Genomic DNA, 18,018 nt, shown 5'->3' with positions numbered 1-18,018 from the left:
TTAATAGTACAGATGCATAGAAGGAGACTTTCTATAACTTCTTAGAAACTCTCTGTAACTTCTTCCTCCGACTAAACCCGAGGACCCCACTATCTACACTTCAAAACTGTTCTTTACTTAAGGTCTGTCCACATTTGGAATCAGGTTTGACACACTTTGTAATTTTTTCTCTTTTTCTTAAGGTATTTATGGTTGATTGAACGTCCCACTTCTTAAAAATAAATTGTGTGAGTCAAAGTAGGGACATCTTTACGTCACTTAACTTTTTGCCCGCTACAAATTGCATTGTTAAATCAAGGTGCATGTATTCGTATGTTAAATCAAGGTGGTTGGAAAATTTTGATTGCTGAATGATTATCAATATAGTAAATTTAGTAATGTGTTGTTTTCGTACTTTTTAACAAGTCAGCCTATGATTATTGATATTTTGATTGAGTGAAGCTTTAAAATTGCAATCTACGAAGATTAATTTTTTTACAACTAAAAGATCATGAAAAATAAACTGAACCATAAGATTTCTTTTTTCTTTTTTTCTTTTTTTCCCCTGGATAGTATCTTGAATCTCTTTTATTCATATAACTTTAACCCATACGTATTTGGCAATATAAACGACGTGAATTTCTTCTCTTTTTCTCTTCTTTTTTATAATATCGGAAAGACCTTTTTAGTCTCGCGAAAAGGTCTTAACTTTTTTGTTTTTTATTTGAAAAACTAACATAGAAGCACACAAAAGAGAGAAGGAATGCATTTTACACAGAAACACACCACAAAAGGGAGCCATCAATATGCACATGGGTTACTAAGTGGACGTGAAACAAACTAAGAAAATCCCCACCATCCGATCTTCTCGAAGTGATAGTTCATTCTGAATCTCTGATCATGTGTGTCAGTGTAGGACCGTAGGTGTTAGATGTAGTTGCCGAACCTTGTTTCACGTGGAACTATTAACATTTCCCACTATTAAAAACTGGTCGTTGGTTAGAGAGGCGGATACGGACGAAGGTTATCGACTCAAGCTGTTATCAATCTTTATCAATCTTTAATCTTTGTAGTGCCTAAAAGTTGTTGTCTAAAAGAAGGTGGTTGTATTTAATAATTCATTAGTTAGGAGGAGATTGATAAGGCACAGGGGCGGCTTGATGCATTTGGAGGCCTAAGGCGAAAATTGATCATCTTATTTAGATGCAAAATTACTACTAATTAACATGAACTACATAGATTTTTTTTTTTTTTTTTTTTGAATTTTTAAGACAAAAAAAATTTGACAAAATTTTTCATATTTGTTGATGTGGTAGATTGATAGTGGTAAGTAAAACAGTGATGTTAGCGATAGATTTAGATGAAAACTAGTAAAAGTTTGCTAAATAAACTCTTATTATTATTCTTTTTTTTTTTTTAGAAGTGCAACATTCACAATATTTTTTACAACAAATCCTAGATTTTAAACTGCTTTTTGTTTTTTATTTGAAAATATCACTATAATTATTTTTTTGCCATCAACAATAGGCTGTAACAACTTGTTACTTAGCATTAGTTGTAAAAGTGTTGTGAAAAATATTGTGGACGACTTTGCATTTTTCTCTATTTTTTTATTTGTTTTTCATCTAATAAAAAAATTATTTTATTTATTGATTATAAATAATCTTATTGGTTAAAATTTAGGGGCCTTTTTTTTTACTTGGGGCCTTAGGCGGTTGCATTTTTTGCTCCACCATAGAGCCGGCCCTGATAAGGCACTAAAATGGGTACTAAATTATTGGGGATGACTCAAACTGGTATCAATCTTTATCAATCTTTCAAATCAACCAAAAAAAAAAAAATCTTTATCAATATTTATGTTCAAGAAAGTTTGTTTGGCTAAGTTTTTATTTTCAATTTTTATAACTCAAAATTCATAATTTTGAGTTTGAGTTAGCAAAATTGAAAACAACTTTGAAATGTTTTCAAGGTATAAAAAATGAGTTATTGTGGCATTTTTGTAAATATTTTCATATATGTGGGACCCATCTCATGAGTTGTCTCCATCAAAGTTAGACCCCAACCCACGGCTTCCTCTCCCTTTCTTTCTTCTCCTTCTTCCTGTTGGAAAAAATAGCTTGGAGTGAATAAGAAATTGATGTTTTCTATGTTCACTTGAAAATATTATTGTAAGTGATGAAAATCCTTCAGTTCCACTTTGGAATTGATATAGAATATGAGTTTGGGTTAGATATTGGATTGAGTTTTAGGCATGTGTGAACTAGGCTCACTTATCCAATTAATAATAATATTTTATTATTTTATTATTGAGTCAATTAGTCTGTGCACTGCAGTTATCACTGAAATAAAATGTCTGTTCAATAACGTATAAGTTTCATAATCCTTCATTCATGAAAATAACTTTTCAGAAAAAAAACTCTTAGGAGTGAGAAATTTTTGTTCATTCAATTTGTGTCAAAGAGAGAGAAAGAGACATTGAATAGTTCACAGAATATGACCTTTTGTGCTTTGTTTTCGTGTTAAAGATCATTTTATCCTGGGAGGCAGACGTTCACGAGTCTCAAAGCACCACAATGATTGTGTGAGGGGCGAAATCTACTTTAAGGAGATTGTGTAAAATACAAGACTTGATCTCTATTAGGGATGACAATTTTTCCCCGCCCCGCTTAACCCACTCCTCCCCACTTCGCCCCACGCGGGTTTTCCTCGCCCCGCAAAGTCGGTGGGGCGGGGATGGGGCAAGATTTTAGCCCCGCACCACGGGCTGGGGCGGAGATGGGTTTAGGCTTTTTAGACCCACCCTGCCCCGCCCCTCCCCATCCCCGCCCCACCCCGCATTACTAAAGGTTATAATTGTAATTTTTTTATACTCTAAAACCCTATTATTTAAACAAACATATTAATATTAGCATATTTTATACTACCCAATGTAATTCTCTGTCTTTATTTTGTTATGTATTATACTATGAGATTTTTATTTATTTATTTTTTTTTTAATGACTGTCTTGTTAAACATTTGGATATATTATTCAATTTTTTTCTAAAAATTGATTTGATTTGATGGGATAAATTTAGTTGTAATTTCAAGTATATTTTTGTTAATGAAATAGGTTTTATTAAAAAAATTGTACTAGTTGTAGGGCAAATTAACAAAAAGTAGAGTTTTACGGGGTGGGGTGGGGCTTCGTGGGGCTCTAAGGGGCGGGGATGGGGTGAGAAAGTATTCCCTGTCATGCGGGGCGGGGCAGGGATGGGGCAAGACAAAACCATGCGGGGTGGGGATGAAGACCCCATCCTTTTGCCCTGCCCCGTCCCATTGCCATCCCTAATCTCTATTGTCCATCCTTTCATGCATTTGGTCTGTGAGTCTTTTATTTTTTTGCAGATTTCTATATATATTTATTCAGTATCTATTTATTGCTTTAACCTATCATATCTATTTGTGTTATTACTTATTTTTAAATCTGTATATTATTCCTTTTGCTTTATCACAATAGTAAATTGTTGTAATATATCCATCAATTCCAGCATCACAGTTTGAAACCACACCAACCCCAAATGGCACTTTCTCATCAAGTCACAACGCTCATTACTCACCACAAACGGACACCCATCTCTCTTCTCTCACTACCACTCCCCAACCCTACACATCCAGTGGAGATTGGAAGTACATGAGCATGGCTATAGCTCCACCATGGACTCGCCGAAGAGGAAAGCTAGGAGGGTTTTGTACGGCTCGCTACTGCAGATGTGGAGGAAGAAAGATAGGGAGGTGCCGGTGATTAGAATTTTTTGTTGCCTAGGTAGCAGCGAAGGCCGTCATTTCTGCTGTGGCCGAGGAGATCAACGACAAAGACGACGTAGCCCCAGGAGGCAAAGTTGATGCAAATTTTTTGGGTTTGATGATTTACTAGCGCCCTGGGTTTGACGATTTTCTAGCAAAGTTGATGCAGATTCACTAGCACCCTGGGTTTGATAGTTTTTGATGATTTTGTATGATATTGTGATATCCATGAATGAAACTTAGTTATATGTGCTTAAACTTGGTGAAAGTTTGAGTTTTTTTGTTGGTGATTTTGCAATTTTTGTTGTGGAAATTTGTTATTTGTGCTATTCTGGCTTGATTTGTGAAATCCCATTTCTGGCAAAGAAGAAGAAATAACTAAGTAAGAAGAAGAAAAAAAAAAAAAAAAAGGTGGGGAGAGAGAGTTGGAATTAAAAGTAGAGTTTTGGTGATGAAATATTGCCAAACAAATTGGAGTGAGATAAGAGAGAAATAGAGAATTAGCTATGAGATATAAGTTTTGAGTTTTGAGTTATAAAAATTGAATTATAAAAATTGGGCATGTTTGGTAAGTTAGTTTGAGTAATGTTGTTTAAGTATTTTTGATATATGTGTGGGTGAAAAAGTGTTTTGAAAAGTGTGTAAGATTGTTTAAAATGTGAAAATGTTGGTTAAAGATAACTAACCAAACAGAGTTTTAGTGATGCTTCATACCAAACAGGGCTTAACATTTCCCATTATTAAAAACCGATCGTTGGTTATAGACGCAGATATGGACGAAGGTTATCTACTCAAACTGTTATCGTTCTCTATCAATCTTTAATCTTTATAGTGCCTAAAAGTTGTTGTCTAAAAGAAGGTGGTTTTATTTAATAATTCATTAGTTAGGGAGGAGATTGATAAGGCACTAAAACAGATACTAAATTATCGGAGATGACTCAAACTGGTATCAATCTTTCAAATAAATAAAAATTAACAAAAAAAAAAACTTTATCAATCTTTATGTTCGATACTTAAATAATAAAAAAATAAAAATAAAAACCTTCAAAATCTATATATATTGAGAGGATGTATTTGGTGGGATTTGTTAAATACAAATCTTATATGTATCGTTCCTTGTGTTTCACTTTATGCTCTACCAATCCGACATTACAAATTTACAATTCAAGCCATTTCAACATTTCATGTGTAAAGGTTCAAACTCGCCTGTAAGCATTTAAAGGTGGAGTTTCGTCACATTATCAACACCTTTGAGAGAGTTATGAAGGATCTCTCATGCTTGATTAGACAACTACATTTACAAATTTCTCGAACGTGGTTTCATCAAAAACCTTATAGTTAAGCATTAGAGCTCATTGATCATTCTTTTAAGCCTTTTGCGAGGACTATTTCTTATTTGAAGTCAAAGGTTTTTTTTTATCATGTAAACTATACATACAATTTTCCCACTAATTTCCTTGCATTTTGGAATATGAGTGAGTCTTTCAGTTAGATACCCCAATTATCAAAGTTTTCTTTGGTAAGTCAAGAAAATTAAAGAGACAATCGAGTTAAGAATGTCGATTCCCACCATAAGCATTTTCACTCAAAATTCGCTTCATTACAAGTTGATTGGCTTACACATGCATGTAAACAATCTCAAACAAGAAGAATAACAAGAAGAGAATTTTTCCCCCCTTGGTTACAAATGGGTATGTATACTCCAAATAAAACCCTTTTTAACTCCATTTTCACACTTTATTAATTTGTAACATACATTTATTTAGTTCCTCACATCTATTCATTTATTTCTTGCATATTTAATTTCTGAACACTAATTCACTTCAAGTAAAATTCTAAACAGACTAGCAGCCAGCTAGGTAGGTTGCTATTGCCTTATTGATGAAAGAAATTTCAAATCACACAACATTTTGCGAAATAAAAATAAACAATCCCTCAAAGTTACGGTTTCATTGAGTACTTTGTCAGGCCAGGAATATGAGTGTTCATAATGTAGTCTTCCCAGTCAATGCACCTTGGGTCAAAGTAAAACAAATTTACATCGACATCACTCTCTCTAATCGCCACTCTTAGATTCTCTGTGTTAGAGTCATCAAAGCTGTATGGAAGAAAAAAGCTTATTATCAGTGGATACATTGAAAACACAATTGAAAAATTAATCATTACAATAAACAATACCAACCTGCCTGTAAAAAATGCATATGGTTTGTAGAGGTCAACCATTCGCATCACTACTCTGACCTTCCGGTTAAGATTAATACGTATTTCCCGATAGTACTGGCAAAGCATCAGATTTGCTAACCACAACACCTTCAAAGAATATTGTTAGAAAGAAAGAAAAAAAATAGTGATATTATAGTATAGAGAATACATATATTGAGGGGACGTTTTCCCTGTGATAATGCATGTTTAGTGTCTGATTCAAAATCATTTTAGTGATAATGCATTTTTTTCTGTGATAATGCATGTTTAGTGTCTGATTCAAAATCATTTTAGTGATAATGCATTTTTTTCTGTGATAATGCATGTTTAGTGTCTGATATTATTGCAGGGTTGTTTTGACTTTGTGACATACTTAACAATTTAGATTAAAAATTTCACACCCACACGCCACTTTGTCCAATAGTATAGACAATACACATATTGAGGGGACGTTTTCTCTGTCATATTGCATGCATGGTACTGTCTGATTCACAGGAACCTTTGAAAGGAAATGCTATATTTTCTTTTTGTTGCAAGAATAAAATACCACTACAAATAATTAAGAGTGTTTGGTCACCAAATACCTTCAACGGCAGTTTATATCGAATAGCCATGTATGCTTGAAACGTAGCAATATTGCCAAAGACTATCAACTTGCTGACTTTGATTGACTTTCCATTTCTATCAATCCATGGATTTTGAGTGAAATACAGAGAGATTAAATCTGAAAGACTAGGGAGTTTCATCGGATTTCTCAATGAAGAACCCACATGGAAGATGATCTGAGAAGACTTATTTGCATGAGTCACCATGGCCATAATAATAGAATTTACCACCATGTCTGCTGGTATCTGCAAGACTTTCAAAATTCAGTATTGAAAGCTTGTTGAAAATAATGATGTAGGCAAACACAAGCATATAAGCCGGATAAATAGATTTATCTACATGTGTTTGCTTAATGAGTGAAGAATGAATTTAACTCACAACATCTAAGATTGAATTAGGATGGCCAAGAAAGCTTTTCAATCTCCCTTTACCGAAGGCAGTAATTACACCATCTATGGTTCTGTAACAAGGAAATTCCATTTAACAAAGCGTGAATCCATGAAAATAGGAGAAAAAAAATAGTCTAGAATAGTGTTATATTTCTTCATTGTTTTATAGGTAAACAGTGGGTGGTGACATGTGGGGTTTGAACAAAAAACATAGAGCATCACAAATGATGCCACTATTACTGAACTGTTACTTTAGCCTTTTTTTTTTTTTTCTTGATCACCTTATCTTCTCAATTATCCAACCAAAAAAATAAAAGATAGTTTTTCAGTATTGTGAGCTTGTATAATTCCATGTCAAATTATGATTACCTCGCACCTTCAATCCAACCTGAAAATGGTTCTTTGTAAGTACTGGTTACCATGGTGGGACGTACGATAGCCAAGGGCAGATTTTGATGAAATTGTCCTAAAAGCATTTCTCCCAATGCCTTTGTATATACATAGGTGTTTGGCCATCCGTATAATTTTGCCCTTGCAAATAATTAAAAAAAAAAAAAAATTAAAACAAGAAGGAAAAAATCATCTAAAAAAGACTTTATTTTCAAAATAGTGCCTATTACATATATTCTATTATACACATAGTACACACAAGTGGCTGCAAATTACAGAAGAGCTCATGACTTTAAGCCATAATTTCAAAGTTCGAAATGGTAACTTAAAGACAAGTTCCTTTGCAAAATGATGTTCTGTATGTTAAGTGTATACTTTTTTTTAAAAATTTTTTTTAAGAGTTTTACTTTATGGCTCATGATAACATTTAATTGTATGCACTAAGAAGTTAATACAGTACCGTACTGTCCGTACAGTTTGTATTTACCATACCGACACCTAAACCGGTACCAAAACATGGTTGTTTCTTACCACTCCAAATACCAGGACATACCGGATTGTACCGGCCATACCAGGAAATATATCGGATTCCGGCTGAAAAATAAAAATCAGCCGATATTTAAAAAAAAAAAAAAAACAAAATAAACGATGTCAGTGGATAAGAATAAAAAAGCAGATAGCTCAGATCCTCACTGTCGCCGTGATGTTCTAGTAGTGACTCTATTTTTCCGTTCATCCTCTCATCTAGTTCTTCCAATCTTCTTCTTCTTCTTCGCGCAGAGTCCCAAAAGCCAGACTTCTTCCCCCTTTTCTATTTTTTACTTTATCTTATGGCTATGGGCGGTAGACACAAGTAATAGCTTTTTAAATTTTATTTTTTGGAGGACATATGTAGCTTTTATGGCCTTGAAACTTGAAATTTGGGCAGTGTGCCTTTGATAGGACACTAACCGACGTTAACTTGGTAATTCAAAACTTTAAAAACTTTTATTTTTTTAATTAAAATATTTTTTTTTTTTTTTTTTGAGAAACAATTAAAATATTTTTTAAACCTTAGAAGTCTCCATTGGCAGGTAGGAAAAGACATTAATTTTATTATTATCTTTTTATTATTAAATAATAAATACATCAATGGCCTATTATTACTAATTAGCTCATACTTTAACTAAAGCTTGACATATTAAGTGAATTTTTTATTTCTAAATTTAAATTTCTTTTACAAATTATAGGGATTTAATTTAACATTATAAATATATCAAATTAGCGATAATTTCAAAATAGTACATTGGTATTAACCAGTACCAAAATATTTTATTTTCATGACCAAAACGAAACGCCTTCCAGTATGGTATTGACTTCCTTCGTATACATTAGTTATTTTCTTTATTATTTCACAAACTTTTTTTAGTAAATACACATGATTGGCATGAAGATGACAACTATTATGTCATTGGAAAATTTATTAAATGATTTTCAACATATTTTGTAAGATTCTTAAAAACCTTTTAATGCCCAAATCCTTCATGGTGGATGTGATCTCTTCATTCGTGGCACCTTGCACTCGTAATCTACATAGGTATTCCTCCACAACTTCTTTTTCGGCATTGATAACTAATCTTGAGGTTCCCTTTGGCGTGTCTTCCATGTGTAATGGGCTTTCAAGTATGTTGCCCCCCTTTTCGCTAGACACATAAGCTATTAAAACAACAACGATAATCTGTTGAGGAGAGCTCAAGTAAACTAAATCAGTTTATAAGGGTAGAGTTCAAGTCTACACTGACCGGTTGATACATGGAGAAGCACCTTCAATTTAATACATTTCTTTGCAAAGTTTAAAACATGCAAAGCTCCATATGTGTTGATGCCCAATGCAACATCATATCTAAAGAAAGGAATAGAAAAGGTAAAATAGTTTTATTGTTTAATTATATGAATCATTTTGACCATGCACACAATAATGTTCTTTGTTACCTTTCATCAAAGTTTGTTGTAGCAGCAGAATTTAAGACGATGTCTATTTCTTTCCACATCTCTTCTATTAATATAGAATCTTTGATTCCAAAATTCTCGTCACTAATGTCACCAGAGATAGGAGTAACCCTTTCAAATATAAAGGATTATAGATTTGCACCCAAATTATTTCTTAGAATCCTAAATATGTCCTTTTTAATCACCTACAAATAAACGGTACAAATGACAGATTAAACACAATGTTCCTTGAACATTGGTAAACTACATGAAAAAAAAAAATTATTTAAACCTATTTTAGGTTTTAAACATTAAGGATCAAAATAATAATTTTTCCAAACTAAAAACTGTATTTTACATTTCAATCTAAATTAAAGAGATCATGTAACATGTAAAAACTGAAAACCAATATGTAGTTGGGTGCATTCATTTTCATTTTTAGAGAAATAAAAAGTATTTAATTGGTGTACCTCTTCACGAAAGTGTTGTGTAGCAGACTTATTATTGAAAGCTCTCACAAGAAGATAGAGCCTTTTCACATTTGGTTGAACCCTTAGTATTTTCTCCACAAACACTGCATGCATTTTTGCAATCAGGGTAATCACTTATCACTAACACCAACATCCTTCAACACATGCACACACAAGATTATAAACAAGTAAAACACGCATGTTGTGCTATACATAAATGAGAGGAGCCAAGGAGGGAGAGAGAAAGAGAGAGAACCTTTGGCTAGAAAGCCTGTGGCTCCAGTGACTAAAATAGTCTTGTTCTCAAAAAATTGGAGTATACCTTCTAATTCCATGAGAGGAAAAAAAATGAGAGAGGGAGAGAGTAAATGATGATGATCTCAAGCAAGAAGTAGACGATTTCTAAGGCGGATTCGAGAGTCATAGCTTTCTTTATTTATATAGTATGTTTTGGCATCTTCCTCTCAAGCTTCTTTCATTAATTTTTTGGGTATTCATTAGAAATCAATTGCATTGTTACGCTATTTCCAAATGTACTCATATATTAAATTTTTGTACCAAGGTGGTTGGAGATTACTGATTACTATTAGTACAGGGAGGGAAAAATTTGATTGCTGAATGATCTTGCTACTGAAGTACTAGTAGAGGAGGGCAGTTGAACCACAAACCATCAAAAAATTAGAAAAAATATAATTATAAATAAAATTGATTACAAAAAGGTGGGGGCTACGTACTGAAGTTGACGACTGATGCGGTGTATAATTCCTCTACCATTTCTACCCCCGCATTTTCAAAGTCGTAGGAATTTCTATACTTTCGCTTTCAAAAAAAAACTTTAACTAGTAATAATAATAATAATAAATAAATAAATAAAATCACACACAAACAAACCCTAGCTACTTATGGCCTGTTTGGAAGTTCAGAGAGGGATGAGAGTAGAGGGGAGTAGAGGGGAGGAGAGTAGAGTGGAATGATTCCCCTCCACCTTATTTGGATGTTTTTAAAATTAGTAAGGGGGAAAGGAGTAATTAGCCCTTCTCCTTGTTTGGATGTTTTAAAAATTAGGATGGAGAGAAGAGGAAATTATTAAAATAGACATATTTACCCCAATTTGAAAATGGACTTGTAACATTGGTATATGATTAATTTATTCTAAGATTTTTTTTCAATCTTAGAATATGTTATTAGTAAATTTTTTTCATTACAATTTCAAACTATTAAGAACCTTAAAAATTATTCACGCTAAATATAAAAATCAACAAATTGCGAACCATTAAAGCTTATATAAACTAAAAAATAACTAACTAATAAATTCAAATAAAATTTTTGGAAAGGCCTTGTGGTAGCTAAAATTGTACAAAAGGAAAATTAAATTGGAGCTTCTAAATCTCAGATTCATTATCATTTGTGACTACTCGACTTAATACAACTATGTATCTTTTTCTAAGTGAAAGATCCTTATCAGTGGACAAAACTGAAGAAGAACAAAAAAAAAAAAATGCAGTTTCCACTATTTTCCTCTGTTTTCGCAGCATCGAAACAGAGGCCAAGTAATGAGAAACAGCACGTAGACACAAAAATCAAGCATTGAACTCGATGAAACCAAAAATACAATAAAACTAGCTGAAAGTTTGAATATGAGCTAGGGTTTTGGAGAGCAATACGACAAAACAGAAGAAAAAAAAAGTAGTTTCCTCTGTTTTCTCAGCAACAAAACAGAGGCCAAGTAATGATGAGAAATGGCACGTAAACACAAAAAATCAAGCATTGAACTCGATGAAACCAAAAATACAATAAAACTAGCTGAAAGTTTGAATATGAGCTAGGGTTTTGGAGAGCAATACGACAAAACAGAAGAAAAAAAAAGTAGTTTCCTCTGTTTTCTCAGCAACAAAACAGAGGCCAAGTAATGATGAGAAATGGCACGTAAACACAAAAAATCAAGCATTGAACTCGATGAAACCAAAAATACAATAAAACTAGCTGAAAGTTTGAATATGAGCTAGGGTTTTGGAGAGCAATACGACAAAACAGAAGAAAAAAAAAGTAGTTTCCTCTGTTTTCTCAGCAACAAAACAGAGGCCAAGTAATGATGAGAAATGGCACGTAAACACAAAAATCAGGCATTGAACTCGATGAAACCAAAAATACAATAAAACTAGCTGAAAGTTTGAATATGAGCTAGGGTTTTGGAGAGCAATACGGCAAAACTGAAGAAAAAAAAATGTAGTTTCCTTTGTTTTCTTAGCAACAAAACAGAGGCCAAGAAATGATGAGAAATGGCACGTAAACACAAAAATCAAGCATTGAACTCGATGAAACCAAAAATACAATGAAACTAGCTGAAAGTTTGAATATGAGCTAGGGTTTTGGAGAGCAATATGTTGTTGTTGTTGTCGTCATCGCCATCATCATCGACATCGTAGGAAGATAGCTCGGCTTCTTTTTTGGCTTTGGAAGGCTTTTCAGAGAGCTTCGTGTTGGCAATCGAATTCATAGGCTTTGATACCATTGCTTTTGCCCTAGCTAGTTTGATTCAATTTTTCTTTTCATTCACCTTAATTTTCTTAGGAAACAAACAAATATTATTTACATAATCAGTTTTTTTTTTTTTTTTTTTTTTTTTGACATTAAAAAACCTTGTAATTTTTTTAATATAATAAGGGTAAATTAGGTAATTTACATATTCAATAATTTATGCGTTCTACTCTCCCTCCAAATCTCTCCAATTTGGAGGAATTAAAAATGAGGGATTGGAAGTAGTTGAAACCCCTCCAAATCCCTCCAAACCCCTTCTCCTCCTTCCTTAAAAAACTTCCAAATAAGGTAATTGAATTACTCTCCCTCCCTCTACTCTACTCCCCCTCCTTTTTTAAACATCCAAACAGGCCATTAATTAATAGCTTCACACGCTATTAATCTCCTGGAGTATCCCCTCTCCACACACGCTAGTGACACCATTGTGTCGGCAACATACTGATTCTCTCTCTCCCTCTCTCTCTTTCTCTCTCCAATAGTAAATAAAAGCTATAAAGTTGAGTTTTGTTTCGAATAATAGTAGCACGTAGATTGCGTGGTGGTACGGTTGTTCCCTATTATTGATAATCAGTATAGTCAAGTTTTCGTTTTCGTTTTTTTTTTTTTTTTTGGTAAAGAAAGTTTTCGTTTTGAATATAGTAGTTAAATTTGTCCCTCAAAAAGAAAAAAAAAAATAGTAGTGAATGCCCTAAAAGTATTTATTAATAAATTATTTTAGAAAAAAATTTATGAAAAAAGAAAAATTAATTAATATTTTGACAATTTTTTATATTTCCTATAAAAGTTGGGTTAAAACTTGAGTTTTACTAATGTATGTCCTTAGGTTATTTCTAGCAGTTTATTCAAATTTTTGTACTATTCGGAGAATGAACAGTGACATTTAGTTTTTACATACTCACTTTTTGAAATACACTTTCCAACAGATTCTCTATCACATTCTTTATCTCATTTAAATATTATTTCTTCATTCATTGTTTATTCTATTTTTAATCATCATTTATTCTTTTTTTAACAACTATATTTTTTAATGAGAAGTGTTATGTTCACAACATTTTACACAATACTTTCACAACAAAATTTATATGGAAAGTTGTTACTAGTTCTAATTTGAACTCACCACTGAAATTATTTTTTTACTCACCAATATTAACTAATAACAATTTGTTATTTAAAATTTATTGTGAAAATATTGTGGTAGTATTTTTCAATTAGGATTTTTTTATTTTTTATATTATTTTTCTTTCTTTCATTTCATTTTCACCCATACACGTTTCGTTTCTTTTTTTCTTTTTTCTTTTTCTTGTTTTTCTCCTCCACACAAGTGTCCACTATCTCTATCCCTCTTCTTTTATTTTCTTTCACCTCAAGAACATTCCAACAACCTAAACATCTAGTTCACATGAGAGAGAGAGAGCCGTCCCACCGCCGGTGGAGATCGAGATCGCAGAAAGGACAAAGCCAGTGGAGATCGACGTTCACCATGCAGCACTACCACGTCCACCGCCCCACTGCCACTCGTTCTCTCCTCCCCACCACCAGGCTGGGTCAGATCGGCTTCTTTTTTTTTTTTCATTTTTTTTTTCTGATTCAACTTTATTTTAAGAATTGGATTTTGTTTTGTGTTTGGATTATGTGAGAAACGGGGTCAGATCGGTTTTTTTTTTTTTTTTGGATTATGTGAGAAAAAAAAAAAAAAAACCTGGAGGAGAGAGAAAGAATTGATATAATAGTAACTGGTATAATTTTTTAAGCAGAAAAATTGATTTGGAGTTGCTACAGTGTTCTCTAGATTTGGAGAAGTACTATAGCAATTCATTCTAGGGTTGATTAGGATGTTTTTATGTTTTATTTAAAAAAAAATTAAAAAAGAATTGTGTATTACACACCACTAAGTGTGTAATTATAAAGTTGTATGACAGTGTACCTTGTTTAGCTTTGATGAAAAATTTTCTACATTTTGCTAGTTTGTGCTATGTAGTGCTTAATTGTGTGAGTTGTTTATAGTCTTTAAACAAACAATCTTGATTCTGATGTCACATATTTTGATCGTAGTGACTAGAAAATCCTAGGAGAGTTCTTGAGTTGAGCGATTCATTTTTATGTATGTTTTGTCACAGATTGCCAAAGGGGGGGGGGGGATTGTTAGGTTCTAAATATTTAGGATTAAATGTTTAGATTCTTATTTTGTCTATGTTGGCAAACCGAGAACAAAAACATGTCTAGATTAGGTGTTAGACATTGGTCAAGATTGTACAAATCAACTTTCAAGAACATTCAAGCTGCAGAAGGGAAAGTTCATGTTCTGTGAAGCTCAGGAAATCGAAAATTACACTCAATCGATCGAAAATCGTAGATAAGTCAATTTTACAAAATTTAAATCAGGCTCAAGACCACAAAAATGTTTAGGGTTTCAATCCAACACTACAAAGTATAAAAGGAAAACCCTAATTATGTTCTAGAAGCCCTTGGAAGACTTATGAGTTACTCTTGTGAGATTTGAGAGGTTACTGTACCTTCTAACTCTACAAGTGTTTACCGAAACAAGATTTACAATCAAGAACTGGTGGAAATAAGTTGCTACATAAAGATCTATTACTAATGGTGATCTGAAACCTTTGAGTGAGATCTCAAAGTCACAAATAGGGAGTTTGTGTTTAGAAATTCTAAGATAAAAGAGTTTGTGGAGTCGGAGCTGCACGTGGTCATGGTAGTAAGTCCTACTTGAGGTAGCTTTAGATTTATAGTTTAAATTTATTGTAATCTTCCCTTCTATCATAGTGGATTTGTTTACCTTAAAGATAACTAAGTTAAATCCTTCCCAAGTTTTTACCTTGAAACGGTTGGTTTCATTGGTTTTCCGAGGTAATCATATCGTTGTCTTCTTTATTTTTCCACACTATATGATATGATTATATGTGTTTAGCCTAGATCTCATAATTAACCTAACTAACTACTTGGCTAGTTCAATAGGTTAAACTAATCTAGTTTTAAGGGGTCTAAACAAACAAACATATATGTTTGTATTTATTTATATAAGTATGAATTTATTAATTTTTATGTTTATTAACAAAATTTAAAATCCACATAGCTTCCAAGCCCAAATATAGTTTAAGTACATTAATATAATATTTAGCTTAAATAACATGTTTTTTCCGAATATTTTTCAATTTGTTTACATTTTTATTTTTTTTTATTATATTTGCCAAAACACTTAAAACATCTTAGTACCACCAATATAGGCCTGTACAACCCAATATTTCATCCACTACATTTTAGAAGAATACCGATATTGGTTTAATAGCCAGTATAGTATATTTTTCTGGTACCTGTACAATATTGACTTTTCAAATTGTGGTAGGTTCAAGTGTGTTTGTGTGTGTATATATATTCTTTTTTTTATATATATAATTTTGACCTATGGTGATTTGATATATCACTTGTTACAAAAATATTGTAAGATTTTGATATATGGAATTCTAATAGTGTGCGGATGACCACTGAAAGATTCTATATATTATATCATCTTTAAATTTCCTATAGTCACCTATTCCTTGTATTTCAAAACACGTCAAGGTTCTAGTTATATTCTAAAAGAAAATTATACCCGTTTTGTTCTTCAATGTCAAAGGTTATTTGTGTAATTTTAACCCATTGTAAGTTTTCCTTAAGAATTAGTAATCTCGCCATCTAATTGTTTGTTATCACGTCACTAAAAAATTTAGTGTTTATTTAATGGATTAAAAATCCTATGGGTTTTATGCTAAAAATGTTATATCTAGTAATATTGTTAAATATAGCCAATGATAGATTAGAAAATTTCATTACACTTGTGCCACATGTCTATTAACTTTGTATATAAATGGATAAAAGATATTTATTAAAAGAATATATACATGTGTTTTATTTCATGTTTGATATGAATTATTTCATTCTTATCACAAGTTTATATTTGCATAATTTAGATTGAATAAAATATTGCTTAATTATGGATTTCAATTAAAACAATTGGTAAAATCTTTGATAGTTGCATAAGAGATTTGAGATTTAATCCTGCCTACATAAAAAACCGTTTGGTGTCTTGGTGTAATGATAAAAAATACAATTATTAAAAGCAAACGTCATAGATTGAAACTTTATATAATATATATATATATATAAATATATATATATATTGCTTAAATAAAGGCATGTTACTAATTACTAATATATATATATATTAAATATTAAAGACAAAATTAAAGAATAGAAATTGAAGAGAAAAAAAAGATGAAAATAATCTAATCCAAAACATGGGCCTATTATAATTTGGTTTCTATCCTAGAAAATAAGTATTGAACAGTGCTCCCGAAGGAATTGGGCTTCTTTTTTTAAAGTTAAAATGGATTTGGTTTTATTAGGAAACGAGTTAGCCAGGCCCTGTACTTTCTTACTCAAAATCTCATTCAATTGTAATTGCTTTACTCTTGGAAAGTCCTCAAGGTCCTCTTCTGCTTAATAGCTAACCGCCTACAAAGCCCATGTTGAGTAACTTAGCAATATCCTAGAAGAAATCAAAATCTAACCTTTTATTTTAATTTCACCAAAATCCAACTGCAAGCCCAAACCTTATCAACGATTCAACACCCATGCCATTAACAAATCGAAAGCCTGGTAACTTGACTTAACTGGTAGACACATTTTAATGTTTTTAATGAAAATATTATGAATTCAAATCTCCCCCTAATTATTGAATTATAAAAAAGCAAATTTCAAAATCTGTGTTTTTTGAGAGGATGTATTTGGTGGGATTTGCTGTGGTAATGAAGGTGGTTTTAGTGATTGAGCCTGTTTTGGGCTTTGGGGCTGAAATTGCCGGTGCTGTTGTGGGTTTAGATGGAGCTCTGGGTTTAGTAGTTCGAAGTTAAATTTGGCCCCCAGGATTGGATTTTTTTTTTTTTTCTCAAAATATTTTTATCAATCTCTTTTTTAAAACAGTTTTAAAATTTAAAGAAAGGTAAACCCTGAAATAACCAAAAAAAAAAAAAACTAAAACAAAACTTTAGAAAAAAGGTGGAAATTTTTTGGGAGTAAAATTTCATTCAAAATTTGTGTATTTTCACTCTATTTTATACTTCTCCTCTCAAGACTCTCCTCAAGATTTTCAATATGTAGCACAGTGACCAAAGAGCTCGTCCAAAACTCTTTCAGAATCTCAATGGATATCGGAAAGTTTTGGCGCATTATTTAAATTGGCTCATCATTTAGAGGGATACAAGCTCGAGTGAGTATGCATCATAATTGATAGATTGAAATAGGGTGTTTACAATATACATTATCAAATATTGGTTTACACTTAGTGAACCAAGCATTTTCTAATATGTACACTCATATCAAGCCCCTAGAATATGGGTGTGCATAATGTAGTCTTCCCAGTTCCCAGTCAATGCACTTAAAATCAAAGTTAAACAAATGGGCATCAATATATTAAAATGATGATATTCAAGTTTAAAGGAAAAAAAAAAAAAAAGGTGATATATTATAGCATAGAGAATACCAATACTGAGGGGACTTCGTTTTTGTGGGTGTGTGTAGTGCATAGTTTTTAATTAGAGTTTAAATTTTGTCTGGATGTGGCGTAAACCAAGGGGTTCATGCCACCAATAATATAACGCCACATCAACACCCAATTAAAAATCTCATTAAAATTAAAATT

General features: G+C 32.1%; 1 protein-coding gene and 1 pseudogene across 1 annotated transcript in view; both read right to left on the bottom strand.

Moving 5' to 3' along the window:
* Nucleotides 1-5,470: 5,470 nt before the first annotated feature.
* Nucleotides 5,471-18,018, bottom strand: part of LOC115979679 (alcohol-forming fatty acyl-CoA reductase-like) — an 86,624-nt gene continuing 74,076 nt past the window's right edge. Inside the window, exons 9-10 of the mRNA XM_031101744.1 lie at nt 5,946-6,073; nt 5,471-5,861 (exon numbers count right to left, since the gene is read on the bottom strand). Coding sequence (XP_030957604.1) covers nt 5,705-5,861; nt 5,946-6,073 — 285 coding nt within the window. The 3' untranslated portion in view covers nt 5,471-5,704. The remainder of the gene's footprint in view (nt 5,862-5,945; nt 6,074-18,018) is intronic.
* On the bottom strand, nt 6,941-10,178 carry LOC115979698 (annotated as a pseudogene).

This window comes from Quercus lobata, chromosome 1, assembly GCF_001633185.2.
Source record: "Quercus lobata isolate SW786 chromosome 1, ValleyOak3.0 Primary Assembly, whole genome shotgun sequence".
NCBI lineage: Eukaryota > Viridiplantae > Streptophyta > Magnoliopsida > Fagales > Fagaceae > Quercus > Quercus lobata.
This window is presented reverse-complemented; position numbering and strand designations above follow the sequence as displayed.